General features: G+C 36.4%; 1 protein-coding gene across 1 annotated transcript in view; it reads right to left on the bottom strand.

Moving 5' to 3' along the window:
* The window catches only part of MEIKIN (meiotic kinetochore factor), a 77,304-nt gene that overhangs the window by 52,090 nt on the left and 7,461 nt on the right, over positions 1 to 17,753 (bottom strand). Inside the window, exons 6-7 of the mRNA XM_025924983.2 lie at positions 11,104 to 11,223; positions 1,292 to 1,331 (exon numbers count right to left, since the gene is read on the bottom strand). Coding sequence (XP_025780768.1) covers positions 1,292 to 1,331; positions 11,104 to 11,223 — 160 coding nt within the window. The remainder of the gene's footprint in view (positions 1 to 1,291; positions 1,332 to 11,103; positions 11,224 to 17,753) is intronic.

Below are 17,753 nucleotides of genomic sequence, written 5' to 3'. Positions count from 1 at the left end.
GTGTGAGACAATACATATGGAGGACAAGGTAGAATGTTTAGAATCAGAAAGACCTGAGTTTAAAGGCCAGTTTTGCTACTGGCCTTGGAAAAGTTACTTAACCTGTCCTGATTCTTGGTTCCCTCATTTATGCAAAACAGAATGGCAATCTTGTTTCCTAGGATTCTTGAGGTAAGAATCTCAAGTAACAGGAAAGATAATACTTCTTAAAAATTAATGTCCTTTTCTATTTTAGAAATGACACCAACCCCAGACTGTGACCACCTCCTTGAATTTAGATACTGTCGCTCTCACACACACCCTACCCTCAGTCTACATGCCGCAAACCAAGCTCTTGATCTTTGCTCAGGAATGTTTCTCCTCAGTCTCTCCCATCTTCTAGCTGCTTAAGCCAAAAGTGCGGAGTCAGCCTTGACTACTTTCATACTCCACCATTCATTCCATCAATGAATAACAGACCACCCTGTTAGTTCTGCTTTCAAAATATATCCAAAATCCTTTGGATTTGGTTCCAAAAGCTAGTTCTTACCTATACTCTTACCACTCTGGTCCAATATCTCTTGCCTAGATTAGGACAATAGTCTCCTAACTATATCTCACTATAAGTATAATTGTCTCTTCATAGTCTATTCACAACACAGTAGCCAGGGTGATTCTTTTAAAACCTAAGCTATATCATGTTACCCTTCTAACCCTTTCAAAGGCTTTCCAATCCACTTACATTCAGCTACCATGCCTTATATGATATGGCTTTTTCTCTCATTTCATCTTCTTTTTCCTTCTCCCACACTCCATCCCAGGAGCCCAGGCCTTCTTGGCTCAGAACCTTGCTTTAGCTATTCCCTCCACCTGGAATCCTCTTTTCTCCTGTGAATTACATGTCTTTCTCTGTTTCCTTCTTTATGTCTTTGCTCAAATTTCATTTATGACTTCTCTGACCACACTACTTAAAATAGTGAACCTTCCTTCCAATACTCTCTAGCCCCCATCTTGCTTTTTATCCATAGCATTCATTACCATATAGAACAGAATGAATTTGTTCATTCATTTATTGTCTATCTCATCCAAGTAGAATGTGGACTTGAGGGCAGAGATTTTGTTTTTAATCTATTTCATTAATTACAATGTATCTCTACCTGTAAGAATACTTCTGGCACATAATGATTCCTCAACAAACACTGAATAAATGAATACCTAAATTTGTGGGCTAACAATCATTCCAGCTATATAACTATTATAACACAGGGTTTTCAAAAGCTCGACAACTTTAAAATAAAATATTAGTTCTTACATTTCTCTATGGCATTTCTGATAGTCTTCTGAAGAGGGACCTAGGAAAGGAAAAAAACAAAACAAAACACCAATCTATTAGAAATATAATTCAAGCACAGACCAGAGGCCAAAATTACTCTAGCTAAAAGTAAATATTTTCTCTAAAATGTATGGTGATAGTGCAGTTTATTTTTATAATTTTATTGTTTTGTATTGTTTTTATCTGCCACTTAAATTATGTAGAAGTATTTTCAAAATACCAAAATAAAACAAAATTGTTAGGAAATTTTATGAGATGCAGGAATCCATCTGCCTGTATTTGGATAGTTAGTTATAATTTTTGAAGTCCTTTCCAATCTTTTATCTACTTGATTCTTACAACAGTCCCACAAGGTAAATATAACAATTTACTATTCCCACAATACATATACAAAATAACTGGTCAAGTGATAAAACTAACAGCTGCCTACCTGGAACTTAAACTCAGATATCATGGTTCTTAATCCAGTACAAATATAGATACACATATTAGTAGACTTATTAGTCAAGACAATGCCTACCAGTCAATATTTTGCTGTCTAGGCACTCTATATTACTAGGTATATAAAGAACTGTGGGAGTAGTCTTCTGAAGAATATGACCCTAATAAGCTGCAGAACTCTGCTTACATTTAATTAGAATTTTACAGTTTAGTAAAAGTGAAGTGAATGATGCCTACTAATCATTTAGAAGTATTTCTCTGAAAGGGAGGTTCCCAAAATATAAAGGACTACAGTGAACAGCATCTACTTTCAGCTTTTGCTGATGATAGTCTCTTGCTTTTCCTTGTGATAATCAAGACAGGGCCTGTGACTCAGTACACTGGGAGCCCTGCATCTCTCTGCCCAAAGTGACTGTTCAAGGATAAGCATATGAAATAATTTAAGCCAAGGTATAAGACCAGGACTTTTGTTCAAATCACTGGGAAAGAGAAGCACTTTTGTTCACTGGATTTGAGGCTGTGAGTATATGGGCCTGGACCTAACAAGAGCTACTATATGAAGGGAGGTTAGCTGAGAGTTCAGTTTGCTCATTAGTGCCATGAGCTGAGAGATGGAAAGGAATTGGGTCCTACTGATACCATTTGAAAGCCTGAATTAGGGTTCCTGGGTGGTTCAGTTGGTTAATCATCCAACTTTGTCTCAGGTCAAATCACAGTTTGTGGGTTTGAGCCCCACGTCAGGCTCTGTGCTGACAACTCAGGGCCTGGAGCCTGCTTCAGATTCTGTGTCTCCCTCTCTCTCTGCCCCTCCCCTGCTGGCACTCTGTCTCTCTCTCTCAAAAAAAAATAAAAGCATTAAAAATAATTTTTTTTAAAAAAAGAAATCCTGGATCAAGTTGTAATTGCATATGATATACTGCTAGATTTTTCAGGTATATGTGGTAATAATTTCATTTTTTAACCTAATAAAGTTTGAGGTAGGATTGATTTTTTTTTAATTTTTTTCTTTCTTTTCTTCTTTTTCTTTTTTGTCATCACTTACAAGTGGACAAAGAAGTTAACTGAAACATTTGTTAAAGAGACAGGCTGCTTCTTTGGGCACTTCATTATCAGCAAAGGAGTTGCCAAAGTAAACATAACACAAGGTTTTCAAACTGTCAGAAATACTGCCATCCAGATAGATACCAACTCTCCCATAAGGGACCCCATAACCAATGCTTAATTCTTTGACATTATTTATCCCTCCTTTTTGTGAGGCTCTGATAGATGAGCTGACAACATCCATTGCTATTCCCCCTCTCTATTCTTATACATTTTCCCCTTTCTACCACTATAGAGGCTAGAAGAATAAAATACTTGGGTTTTTATAAACTTTATCAAAGAAGACTTCCAAGTAGTCAGGAGATACAGGACTCAGTCCTGGCCAATAGACCTAGTCTGCTGGGGAATTAATTGGAAAGCTTTTGCTTTTCTGATAAAAAGAGATGTATGTGGCTAGTACTGCCTTTTCTAATTCTTTTTCCCTGGAACACTGTTGTGATGCCTAAAGGCTTAGCAACCAACCTACAACTATGGGGTAACAAGCCAACACACTTGGTAGTAGAAAGACAGAAAGAGTATAAGATCTTAATGCTATTAGTGAGATGCTACACTAACTCTGGCCTGGGAAGAGAAGTAAATCTGTATAAACAAGCCTTTTTTGCACGACAAAAACAACATACACAAAAAGACAACTGACGAACTTGGGGAAATATTCACAATATAAGCCACAGACAAAAGACTAATATTCTTTTTTTTCCCAATGTTTATTTATTTTTGAGAGACAGAGCATAAGTGGGGGGAGGGGCAGAGAGAGAGGGAGACACAGAATACGAAGTAGGCTTCAGGTTCTGAGCTGTCAGCACAAAGCCTGATGTGGGGCTTGAACCCATGAACCGTGAGATCATGACCTGAGCCGAAGTTGGATGCTTAACCAACTGACCTACCCAGGAGCCCTTAATATTCTTTACAAAATTTTTTTTTAGGTATATATGAAACACATTGTATTAGTTTCATGTGTACTACCTAATTAATTAACTTCTCTAAATATTATATTATGCTCACCACAAGTGTAGCTAACTTGTCACCATATGATGCTATTATAATACCACAGACTACATTCCCTATGCTGTGACTTTTATTCCTGTGACTTATTCATTCCAAAACTCCAAGTCTCTCATACCCTCTCCCCTTAACCCATTTTGCCCACACTCCCATTCCCCTTCCCTGTGGGAACCATTAGTTTGTTCTCTGTATTTACAGGTCTGATTCTGTTTTTTGTTTTTTAATTTGTTTTGTTTTTAGATTCCACACATGTGAAATCATATGGTATTTGTCTTTCTCATCCTCACTTATTTCACTTACCATAATGCCCTCTAGGTGCATTCATGTAGTTGCAAATGGCAAGATCTTAACCTTTTATGGCTGTGTAATAGTGTGCGTGCGTGTGTGTGTGTGTGTGTGTGTGTGTGTGTACCATATCTTCCTCATCCATTTGTTCATCAGTGTACATTTAGACCACTTCCATACCTTGGCTATTACAAATAATATTACAATAAATTTTCAAATTAGTGTTTTTGTTTTCTTTGGGTAAATATCCAGTAGCGGGATTACTGAATCATATAGTATTTTCACTTTTAATGTTTTGAGGAACATCCATACTGTTTTCCACAGTGGCTGTGCCAATTCACATTCCTACCAACAGTGCATGAGGGTTCCTTTTTCTCCACATCCTTATCAACACTTCCTTTTCCTTGTCTTTTTATTTTAGCCATTCTGACAGGTGTGAGGTGGTATCTCATTGTGGTTTTGATTTGCAGTTTCCTGGTGATTAATGATGGAAGCATCTTTTCATGGCTGTTGGCCATCTGCATGTCTTCTTTGGAAACATGTCTATTCAGGTACTCTGCCCATTTTTTTAAAGTTTCTTTTTTTAAGTTTTTATTTATTTGAGAGAGACAGTTCAAATAGGGGAGGGGCAGAGGGAGAAGGAGAGACAGAGAATCCCAAGCAGGCTCTGCACCACCAGTGCAGAGCCAGATGCAAGGCTCGAACCCACAAAGCCGTGAGATCGTGACCAGAGCTGAAGCCATACAGAGACATATCTAGAAAAAAAATGTCATTATGGCTGATGTAAGAAAAAGTACTGCCTATGTTCTCTCATAGGATTTTTATGATTTCAGGCCTCACATTTAGGCCTTTAATCCATTTTGAGTTTGTGTATGGTATAAGAAAGTGGTCCACTTTCATTTTTTTGCATGTAGCTATGCAATTTTCCCAGTACCATTTATTGAAGAGGCAGTCTTTTCCCCATTGTATCTTCTTGCATTCTTTGTCACAGATTAATTGACCATATAAGCATGGGTTTATTTCCGGCTCTCTATTCTGTTCCATTGATCTATGTGTTTATTTTTGTGCCAGAACCATGCTATTTTGACTACAGCTTGTAATATATCTTGACATCTGGAAGTGTGACATCTCCAGCTTTACTATTTCTCAATATTGCTTTGGATATTTGGGCTCTTCTGTGGTTCCAAACAAATTTTAGACTTATTTGTTCTAATTCTGTGAAAAATGCTATTGGTATTTTGATAGGGATTGCACTGAATCTTCAAATTGTTTGGGGTAGTATGGACATCTTAACAATATTAATTCTTCCAATTCATGAGCACGAAATACCTTCTCATTTCTCTCAATTTCTTTCATCAGTGTTTTACAGTCCTCAGAATACAGGTCTTTCACCCCCCTGGTTAACTTTATTCCTAGGTATTTTATTATTTTTTGTGCAATTACACATGGAGTTGTTTTCTTAATTTCTCTTTCAGCTACTTTGTTATCAGTGCACACAAATGCTATCAATTTCTGGATATTAATTTTGTATCCTAAAACTTTACTGAGTTTATTTATTACTTCTAATAGTTTTTTGGTAAAGTCTTTAGGGTCTTCTGTGTACAGTATCATGTCATCTGCAAACAATGATAGCTTAATTTCTTCCTTATCAATATGGATGTCTCATTTCTTTTTCTTGTCTGACTGCTGTGGCTAGAATGTCTAGCACTATGCTGTAGTGTTAGAAAAGTAGTAAGACAGGACATCCTTATCTTGTTCCTGATCTTAGAGGAAAAGCTCTCAGGTTTTAACCATAGAGTATGATATTAACTGTGCTTTTTTTTTCTTTCATAGATGGCCTTTATTATGTTGAGGTATGTTCTCTCTAAAGTCACATTAGGGAAAGTTTTGTTTTTTTTTTAAATCATGAATGGATGTTAAATTTTGTCAAATGCTTTTTCTGCATCTACTGAGATAATCATGATTTTTATCCTTCATTTTGTTGACGTGGAGTACCATGTTGATTGTGATATTGAACCATCCTTGCGTCCCCAGAATAAATACCACTTGGTAGTGGTGAATGATCCTTTTAATGTGTTGTTGAATGTGGTTTGATAATATTTTATTGAGGATTTTTAAATCTATGTTCATCAGGGATTTTGAACTGTAGTTTTCTTTTCTCTCTCTCTCTCTCTCTCTCTCTCTCTGTCTCTCTCTATTGGTGTATTTGTCTGGCTTTGGTATCATGGTAATGCTGGCCTTATTGAATGAGTTTCGAAGCTTTCCTTCCTCTCTCTCCTATTTTTTTGGAATTGTTTGAGAAGAATAAGCATTAACTCTTCTTTAAATATTTTTTAGAATTCACCTGTGAATCCATCTAGTCCTAGACTTTTATTTTTTGGTAGTCTTTTGTGTACTAATTCAATTTTGTTATTACTAATGGTTTCTTTAAGATTTTCTATTTCTTCCTGATTCAGTCTGTTAGATTGTGTGTTTCTAGAAATTTATCCATTTATTCTAGGATGTCCAATTTTTTGGCATATAATTTTTCAAACTACTCTTACAATCTTATATTTATGTGGTGTCAGTTGTTACTTGTCCTCTTTCATTTCTGGTTTTACTTATTTGGGTCATTTCTCTTTTTGTCTTGAAGAATCTGCCTAAGGACTTATCAATTTTATTTGTTTCAAAGAACCAGCTCCTGCTTTTGTTGAACTGTTCTATTGGTTTTGGTTTTTGTTTTAGTCTCTACGTCATTTATTTCTGCTCTAAACTTTATTATTTCCTTCTTTCTACTCACATTGGCTTTGTTCTTTTTTCTATTTCTTTTCGGTTTAAGGTTAGATAATTTTTTTTAATGTTTATTTATTTTGAGAGAGAGAGAGAGGGAGGGAGATTGAGCAAGCACACACAAGTGGGGGAGGGGTAGAAAGAGAATGATAGAGAGAATCCCAAGCAGCCTCTGTGCTGTCAGTGCAGAGGCCCATGCAGGACTCAACCCCATGAACCAGGAGATTGTGACCTGAGCTGAAATCAAGAGTTGGATGCTCAACCGAGCTACCCAAGTGCCCCGGTTTATAAACAGATATATAATTATAAATAAATAGATAATTTATTTGAGCTTTTTTTTGTTTCTTCAGGTAGGCCTGTATCATTATATATTTCTCTCTTAGAATTGCTTTTTATGTGTCTTAAATGTTTTGGACCATTACATTTTCATTTTCTTGTGTCTCCATGTAATTTTTGATTTCCCCTTTGATTTATATGTTGACCCATTAGTTGTTTAGTATTATGTTGTTTAGCCTCCACATGCTTGTGCTTTTTTCCAGTTTTTTTTCCTATGATTCACTTCCAGTTTTATACTGCTGTGGGAAGAAAAGATGCATGGTATAAATTCAATCTTCTTAAATTTATTCAGACTTGCTTTCTGGCCTAACATTTAATCTATTCTAAAGAATTTTCCACATGCCCTTGAAAAGAATGTACATTCTGTTGTTTGGATGAAATGTTTTGTATATATCTGTCATACCATCTGGGGTAATGTGTCATTCAAAGACACTGTTTCCTTATATATATTTTTTTTCAATTTTTTTTCAAATTTATTTCTGAGAGAGAGCATGAGTGGGGAAGGCACAGACAGAGAGGGAGACACAGAATCCGAAACAAAATCCAGGCTCTGAGCTGTCAGCACAGCTGACAGGGTCCAAACTCATGAACTACAAGATTATGACCTCAGCCAAAGCTGGACACTAAACTGAATGAGCCACCCAGGCATCCCTCCTTATATATATTTTTTAATGTTTATTTATTTTTGAGAGAGAGAGAGAGGGAGAGGGAGAGAGGGGGAGAGAGAGAGAGAACATGTGAGGGTCAGGGAGGGGCAGAGAGACAGAGAGACCAAGAATCCAAAGCCGGCTCTGTGATGACAGCAGAGACCCTAATCCCAGGCTCCAACACACAAACCATGAGATCATGACCCGAGCCAAAGTCGGACACTTAACCGACTGAACTACCCAGGAACTCTGACACTGTTTTCTTATTGATTTGCTACCTGGATGATCTGTCCATTAATCTAAGTGGGGTGTTAAAGTCCCCTATTATTATTGTATTACCATCAGTTTCTCTCTTTATGTCCATTAATATTTGCTTTATGTATTTAGGTGCTCCAATATTGGGTGCATAGATATATACAACTGTTATTGTCTCATTGGGTTGATGCCTTTATAATATGCAATGCCTTTCTTTGTCTCTTATTACAGTCTTTGTTTTAAAAAGTCTTTTTGTCTGATATAAGTGTTGCTACCCTGGAGTTTTTTTTTAATTTCCATAAGCATGGTAAATGTTTTTCCACCCCTTCATTTCAGTCTGTATGTGTCGTTATGGCTGAGATGAGTCTCTGGTAGGCAGCATATAGATATGTCTTGTTTTTTAATCCACTCTACCACCCTATGTCTTTTGATTGGAGCATTTAGGAAAAGGCTAAAATTCTTAATAGCTAATGTACTTAGAAATGGAGGGTAGGGGTACCTGGGTGGCTCAGTTGGTTAAGCGTCCGACTTTGGCTCAGGTCATGAACTTGCGGTTCGTGAGTTCAAGCCCGACGTCAGGCTCTGTGCTGACAGCTTGGAGCCTGGAGCCTGCTTCGGATCTGTGTCTCCCTCTCTCTCTGTTCCTCCCCAGCTTCCACTCTGTCCCTCTCTCTCTCAAAACTAAGTAAAAATTAAAAAAATTAAAAAAAAAAGAAATGGAGGGTAAAGAATAAAAAAACAGGTGAAAAATGGGGAAAAGGCATGAAAAGAAAATCTACACATACATGCACACACACACACACACACACACAGAGAAAATAAAAATAGCCTTCAAACATATGAAAAATATTTAAGCTCACATACAGTTAGGGAAATGCAAGCTAAAATAACACTGAGATACCATTTCTCACCTATTAGAGTAGCAAAAATTTTTAAATATGACAATATATTTTGTTGGTGAGGGTATGAGGAAACAGGATATGAGAATATGTTGATGGGAATGCAAACTGGTATAATCTTTCTGGAGGAAAATCTGGCAATACACAACAAAACTATATATCCATTTACCTTATGACCCAGCATCCTACTTCTAAAAATCTATCTTTACGATATAATATATTTTTGTATTATTGATGGAATAAGTTTATTCATTTACACACTGTTTGTAGTGGCAAAATACTGGGGGGAAACCCTAGATATCTAATTCATAGGAGAGTGCTTAAATAAACAAAAATACATCCATACAGTGGAGTACCATGCAGCTATTGAAAAAACATGAGGAAGAGCTCCTTAAAACTAGCTGGAGTGATTTCTAATACATACTAATATGTGGAAAAAAACAAAATAAAAATGTATATATAAATATGCTAACCTTCATGCACGAAAGAAGAGGATATAGGGCACCTGGGTGGCTCAGTTGGGTGAATATCAGATTTTGGCTCAGATCATGATCTCACGTTTTGTGAGTTCAAGCCCTACATTGGGCTAGCTGTTGTCAGTGCAGAGCCCACTCTGGATCCTCTGTCCCCCACTTCTCTCTGCCCCTCCCCTGCTGTGCTCTCTCAAAAATAAATGAAACATTCAAAAAAAAAAAAAAAAAGGAAATAAAGAAGAGGATATAAGAAAATATATACAAAAGAAATACAAGAAAGATAAACCATAAGGGTTGGGTGGGAAAGGGGTAGAAAGAAGAGGGGAATAGGATCAGGGTAGCAGGAAGGAGAAGTGATGCTTTCCTGAGAATATATATATATTTTATAGCTTTGACTCTTAGAACCATAGCAATGTTTCACATACCTTCACATAGCCCCTTCTCCCCAAATAAAGAAACAAATCAGGATGGAAAACCAAAAGTTGAATCTGACACTAGCAAATGAGTCTAACTATACTCCAAGTGATTAACAAAATGCACTGAAATATATATAACCTATATAACTTTGTGTATGCTTGAATTATATAAATAAGTAAATAAAATATTGTATTTTAACACATAAAATAAATATTCATGAGTTAATACTGCTATAATCAACTGAATAAATAAACAGCAGAAAAGATACAATTCTTTTACAGTAGAATTTCAATTAGTGAATGTTGCAGGGAAGCAAAAAATAGAAAATCACCATTAAACAAACACCAGCATAATAACTGTTATAGTCAACTTCCTCTGATGAATACTAATATCAGTGAATGAAAATTTGAGGAGAAACAGGATTTATAGGGTCTCAAACTATCTTCTCTGGATATTTATTAACCACAAAGGCAAACTAGTAACTTAACTATTCAGAAAACCACAGACACCACCTTAATCAAGTGATGAAGTTTAGTATCACCAGTAATATGATATACTGACATCAAGAATTTAATACAATGTACTGAAAAAGGCATAACATCATTTCTGCAGTGTTCTTTAAAACATTGTATAAGCTCATTCTAATCATAAGAAAACATCAGACAAATTCAAAAGTGAGGGACGTTCTATAAAATAACTGATGAGTAATCTTCAAAAGTACCAAGATTATGAAAAACAAAGACTGAGAAACTGTTACAGACTATAGTAGACTAAGGAAGAAGTAACAATCAGATGCAATGTTTGATCCTGAAACACAAGAAAAGAGATTGGTGGAAAAACTGGTGAAATGCAAATAAGGTTTAATTAGTAGTTTTATGCCAGTGTTAATTTTCTGATTCTGATCATTGTACTAATGTTATATAAGACAGCATTAGGGAAAGCTGGGTGAGATGTATATGGGAATTCTCTATTTTTGCAACTTTTTTGCAAGTCTAAAATTACTTCAAAATAAAAGTTATAAAACAGGAGACCCCTATGTTATTTGTAGCCAAAGATAATGCTAATTGATAAACTTAGCTATAAATCATTCAAAAAATTACTTTGTTTTTCTGATATAGATGAGGGTTTTCCTCTGTGACATAAGAAAAAAGAATGTGAAAACTCACCTAAAATTGCAGAGAGGTCTGAAAACTGTGGTACCTTCTCTATTGCTATTGCTTTACTGGTATCCAGAAGAGTGGAATTCTTGCATTGCATATGTTCTTCCAACCTGGGACATTTCCAATCTAAAACAGCAGGCAGAAATGGCACACAACTTTGAACAACAGCACACAAGTAGTAGGTTACCTCCCCCAACTCCAAAGGCCCCAGCCATACTAAGCTGTGGCAATTAAAGATTTGGGTAAGACAGAGAAAAAAGACAAGTCTTGATGGCATCAGAATAGTAAATGTTCTTTGGCCTATTTCAGTACTGTAATCTACTTTCTTTCATGGATTTTTGCCCCATAAACATTATTGACATAAGAGACAGACAGCATACCTACGAGGTTCCTTTTAATATTTTATGTATAAATTATACCTACGTCCCATTAAATAACATGCTAGTATTACTTGATGTCAGTTTTTTTTTTTTTTAATTTTTTTTTTCAACGTTTATTTATTTTTGGGACAGAGAGAGACAGAGCATGAACGGGGGAGGGGCAGAGAGAGAGGGAGACACAGAATCGGAAACAGGCTCCAGGCTCTGAGCCATCAGCCCAGAGCCTGACGCGGGGCTCGAACTCACGGACCGCGAGATCGTGACCTGGCTGAAGTCGGACGCTTAACCGACTGCGCCACCCAGGCGCCCGTTGATGTCAGTTTTAAACTTTCCATTAACTTCCCACTACGCAAGAATGAGGTTATTCTCTCTTACATCCCTGTCCCCACCTTTTCCACACTTCCCATTATCCTGATATTATATTACATATTTAGTTAGATCAATATTCGGTATAGACATTATAATAATAAGTTGCCATAATAATTCTATTTACTCTTGTACACCATAACAATCATTTCTGCCCCCTGGAGTCAGTCAGTCTTTTTTGTTAGTTTAGGTTTCTCTGTATTTTTCATCTATTTAATCCCAAACTTTACCAAGTTCTATAAATTCATTCTTTTCATTCCATTCTCTAGTGTTCTAAAGTTTCACAATGCTTCATCTTGGTGTTTTTCATCAATTGTGGTGGGCACAGTGTGACCCTTTTAACACAGAAATCATATTCTTTAACGCTAGGAAACTGTTCTTGCATTATAGCATTGGTAATTTTCCTCTTGTTTCTTTCACCATCTTTGTCTGAAACTGCTTTCATTTGATATTGGATATCATATACTCCTCCACTAACTTATCTCTGTTGAGTAGCAACCTTTCATCTTTATTTTCCTTTTTTTTCCTCCTCAACCCTAATTTCTAATCCTTCTACTAAATTTCTCTCTGCTATTGCATTCATGATCTGAATATTCCCTTTTTCATAGCACCCTATTCTTAATGAACACAATATACATTTTATGTCAGTGAGACTATTTTTTCAATATATTTTTTTCTCCTTGTGTTTCTATTTCTGCTTGGTTCCTTTTCTTAGCTTTTAATTTTTAATTTTATTGTGGTAGGAACACTTAACATCAATCTACCCTCTCAAATTTGTAAGTGTACAATATTGTTTAGTATAGTGTATCACAGTGTTGTATAGCAGATCTCTGGAACCTATTCATCTTACAAAACTGATACTTAATACCTGTTGAATAGCAGCTTCCCATGTCTATCTCATTCTAGGCCAGGGCAACCAACATTCTACTCTCTAATTCTATGAATTTGACTATTTTAGATATCTCATGCAAATGGAATGATACAGTATTTATCTTTCTGTTACTGGCTTATTTTACTTATCATAGCATTCTTAAGGTTCATCCAGGTTGTTGCATATGGCAGGACCTCCCTTTAAGGCTGAATAATATTCCATCATCTGCATATACCATATTTATTTTATCCATTCATAAATCAATGAAAACATAGATGGTTTCCACATTTAGCTATTGTGAATAATGCTGAAATAGATATGGGGCGCAAACATCTCTTTAAGATCCTGATTGCAATTACTTTGGATAAATATCCACAAGTAGGATTGGTGAATCACATGGTAGTTCTATTTTTAATTTTTTGAGGAACCTCTACACTGTTCCCCATAGCAGTTGCACCATTTACAGTCCAAACAACAATGTACAAGTGTTCCAATTTCTCTACATCATTGTCAACACTTATTTTTTTGTTTATTTATTTTTGAGAGAGAGACAGATCATGAGTGGGGGAGGGACAGAGAGAGAGAGACAGAATCTGAAGCAGGCTCCAGGCTCTGAGCCTGACGTGGGGTTTGAACTCATGAGCCGTGAGATCATGACCTGAGCTGAAGGTGGATCCTTAACTGACTGAGCCACCCAGGATCCCCCCCACTTTTTTAAAAAATAATAATCATCCTAACAGGTGAGGTGACATTTCATTGTGGTTTTGATTTGCATATCCCTGATTATTAGTGATGTTGGCATCTTTTCATATACTTGTTGGCCATCAGTATATCTTCTTTGGGGAAATGTCTATTCAAGTCCTTTGGCCATTTTGTAATGGGGTTATTTGTTCATTTTTTTCCCCCTGAGTTATAGGAGTTTCTTATATATTTTTTAACATTAATCTCTTATCAGATAAGTGTTTTGCAAATATTTTCTCCCTTTTTGTATGTTGCCCTTTCACTGTTGTTTATTTTGCTGTGCAGGTTTTTAGTTTTATGTAATCTCACTTGTCTAACTTAGCTTTTGTTGCCTGTGCTTTTGGTGTTACATCCAAGAAATCATTAAGTATCATGAGGGCTTTCCCCTATGTTTTCTTCCATGTGTTTTATGGTTTCTGGTCTTATGTTTAAGTCTTTAATCCATTTTGAGTTGGGTTTTTTGTATGATGTAAGGTATTGGTCTTATTTCATCCTTTTGTAGGTGGAAGTCCAGTTTTCCCACACTTGATCTTAGACAAAAGGCCAAGAAGCGATGGAAGTCCAGTTTTCCCAACATTGTTTGTTGAAGAGACTATTCTTTCCCCACTGTGTATTCTTGCCACCATTGTTTAAAATCATTTCTCTCTATTCTATTCATCTACATGTCTATCTTTATGCCAGTACCATACTGTTATAATTACTGTAGTTTTGCAATATATTTTGAATTCAAAAAAGTGTCAATTTTCTGTATGGTTTTTCTATTTATTGAAAATGGGAGTGGGGCGCCTGGGTGGCGCAGTCGGTTAAGCGGCCGACTTCAGCCAGGTCACGATCTCGCGGTCCGTGAGTTCGAGCCCCACGTCGGGCTCTGGGCTGATGGCTCAGAGCCTGGAGCCTGTTTCTGATTCTGTGTCTCCCTCTCTCTCTGCCCCCCCCCCCCCCCCCGTTCATGCTCTGTCTCTCTCTGTCCCAAAAATAAATAAAAAACGTTGAAAAAAAAAAATTAAAAAAAAAAAAAAAAAAAGAAAATGGGAGTAATGAAGTCTTCATTACTGTATGGATGTCTATTTTTGCCCTCAGGTCTGTCAGTGTTTATCTGTTATGTGCTTTGATGTTGAGTGCATATTTCTTTATATTTGTTATATGTTCCTGATTAATTGACCCTTTCATCATTATATAATGTCTTTGTGTCTTGTGATAGTTTTTGACTTAATGGATGTTTTATCTGATATAAGTAGAGCCACTCCTGATTTCTTTTGGTTACCATTTATATGGATTATCTTTTCGTATTGCTCCACTTTCAGCCTATGTGTGTCCTGAAATGTAGTCTTTTGTAGATAGCATATAGACCTTGTTTTTCAAAATCCATCCAGCCACTCTGTGTCTTTTGATTGGGGAATTTAAACCAGTTACATTTGAAGTAATTATTGATAGGGAAAGAATATTACTATTTTGTTAATTATTTTGTCTTATAGTTCTTTTACCCCTTTTCCTCTCTTGCCATCTTCATTTGTGTTTCATTGATTATTTTTATACTGATATGCTTTGATTCCTTTCTATTTTTCTTTTGTGTATTTTCTATAGGCATTTTTAATGTGGTTACCATGGTGCTTATATAAAATACAGTCTTAACAATCTATTTTAATCAGATAGCAACTTCCATTATATACAAAAACTCTATACTTTTATTTCTCCCTTCACACACATTTTGTGTTACTGATGTTATGGTTTACATTTTTTTATGTTGTGTATCCATTAACATATTTTTATTTTTAATACTTTAGTCTTTTATATTAGAATTAAAAGAGATTTAAATACCACTGTTACAGTATTATTTTATATTTATCTATATACTTATTGGCAAGTTTTATATTTTCATATGCTTTTGTGTTGCTGTTTAGAGTCCTTTATTTCAACTTAAAGAACTCCTTTTACCATTTTTTTTTGTAAGGTGAGTCTAGTGGTGATTAACTCTTTCAGCTTTCATTTAAGAAACTCCTTATCTCTTCATTTCTTTTTGAGTTTTTATTTTAACCACCTGGTGCTCATCAGGACAAATATACTCCTTAATCCCTATTACCTATTTCACCCATCCCTCACCCACCTGCCTTCTGGTAACTATCAGTTTGTTCTCTATAGTTAAGAGTCTGTTTCTTGACTTATCTTCTCCCCCCCCCTTGTTCATTTGATTTGTTTCTTAAATTCCACTTATGAGTGTAATCACATGGTACTTGACTTTCTCTGACTTATTTTGCTTAGCATATATACAGCATATATATAGAGCCATATACTCTCTGGCTCTATCCATATTGTTGCAAGTGGAAAATTTCATTTTTTATGGCTGAACAATATTCCATTGATGTTGTTTGTTTCTATTGATAGTTTTGCTGGTTGACATTTCTTTACTTTCACCACTTTGACAGATCATTCTACCCTTTGTGGCCTGCAAGGTTTCTGCTGAGAAACCCAATGATAGTTTAATAGGGGTTCCCGTGTACATATCAAGTTGCTTTTCTACTACTGCTTTCAAAATTAAAAAAGTCAAAATTATTAAACAAATTATTAAAAGTCAAAATTTGACTTTTGATAATTTATGAGTCCCTGTGTGGATTTACTTGGTTACCTTATCTGAGATTCATTGGGCTTCCTAGGTCTGCACGTGCATTTCCTTCCCCAAATTGGGTAAGTTTGCAGCTATAATTTCTGTGAATAAACTTTCTGGCAGGCTCTCTTTCTTTTTCCCTCCTTTCAGCCCCTTACTCTTTCTCCCTATTCCTCCCTCTCTCGTCTTCTTTCTTTTACCCTTATCCCTCCCTTCTTTCTTTTTCTCCCTCTCTCCCTCCCTCATCTCTTCGCCCTCTGAGACTCCTATAAAGTTTAAAGTTAAAAGTTGCTCTGTTTAATTGTGTTCTATGAGTCTCTTAAGGTTTCCTCACACACCTTATTTGTTGTCAGTGGCCAATAGGCATCTAGAATATACCAGGTCACATCAGCACTTTGAGACAATTGAGAAAGAAGTCATTCCCTTGGGTAGCACTCTGAGACAGGCAAGAGACTAGCCAATCCTTTGGGAAGGTCCCAGAAAATTTACAACATTTCACGCATGGTTCAGTTCTTTTCTTCCCTAACCAGGGAGAAGATGGGACTTAGGGGTTTCCTGCCAATTCCTGTTGGCTTTGATATGGCTGGTCCCATACATGCCTGAGGTGCAGGAGTCCCTTTAACCAGTTTCAGATTTCTCACAAAGGGAAAAAGTCCATGTATTGCTGTTGAATTGGTGTGTCCATGGGGGGGAAGAATGGATCAGGGCTTCTTATTCCAACATCTTGCTGATGTCACTCTCTATACATTTTCCTTTGTTTTGATCACTATGTGTTTTCTTAGAAGACTTCCTCAGGAAGACTGATGATCCTTGGCTCTCCTCTTATTTAAGAGGGAGCCCTAAAAGGCTAAATGGAATCTCTGGCCTTGTTTGGGCTTGTCACAGAGATGGATTCAGTGCAGAGTGTTCTTGTCAGTTTCACTGAAGGGGTACTGAGGTCAGTATCTTTAGGTACTTTCTTTATGGTTGCTCAGATTTGTTAGGAAAGAATCTTCCATTCTCCTGCCTAGAAAGTTCAAGTCTGGGTGCTAGTATTTTGGAAGCTGAGCAGAGAAATGGGATGTTGGGTTGGGATGGGAATAGGCATTAGTCGAGAAGGTCTCACAATTCAGATGTACATTTTCATTTAATTTCCCCTCTTCTTCATTCAGTACAGTATCTGAGACAGTTGCCTTTTATGCATAATAACCCCCAAATCTCATTGGCATGAAATGAAAGCATTTACTTCTTATTCCCATGTGTACTGGTTGGCTCAGGCAGGTCTGCTTCAGATTACAGACCTGCTGATCAGATGGGGCAGCTCCCTGCAGTCTGCAGGTTGTCTGGTACTATTCTGTCCCATACCTCTCATTCTGGGGTCCCCACAGGGGAGGCAGAAGCTAATTAGGATATATTCATCTCACAATGTTAAAAGTTTAAGAGGACAAGCCCAACCATTTAAGCATATTTCAAAGATCTGTTTATATCTTATTGCCCAAAGCAAGTCACATTTCCATTACTGTACCAAAGCCAAACAGGGAGAAAGTTCATTCCACCACTACAAGGATATGGCAAGGGTGTGAACATATGATACTACTCCAGGGGAATGAGTAATTGGGATCAGCATTTCAAATTCCACGATCCTTGCTATTAACAGTACCTAGTATCCTCCATTCCAGAGTTCCTCAGTTTCAAAATACCCAAAAGAATAAATCTC

Source organism: Puma concolor, chromosome A1 (assembly GCF_028749965.1).
Source record: "Puma concolor isolate L17-30 chromosome A1, mPumCon1.1.hap2, whole genome shotgun sequence".
Taxonomy (NCBI): domain Eukaryota; kingdom Metazoa; phylum Chordata; class Mammalia; order Carnivora; family Felidae; genus Puma; species Puma concolor.
Note: the sequence above shows the minus strand (reverse complement) of the source record. Positions and strands in the feature narration are given on the sequence as shown.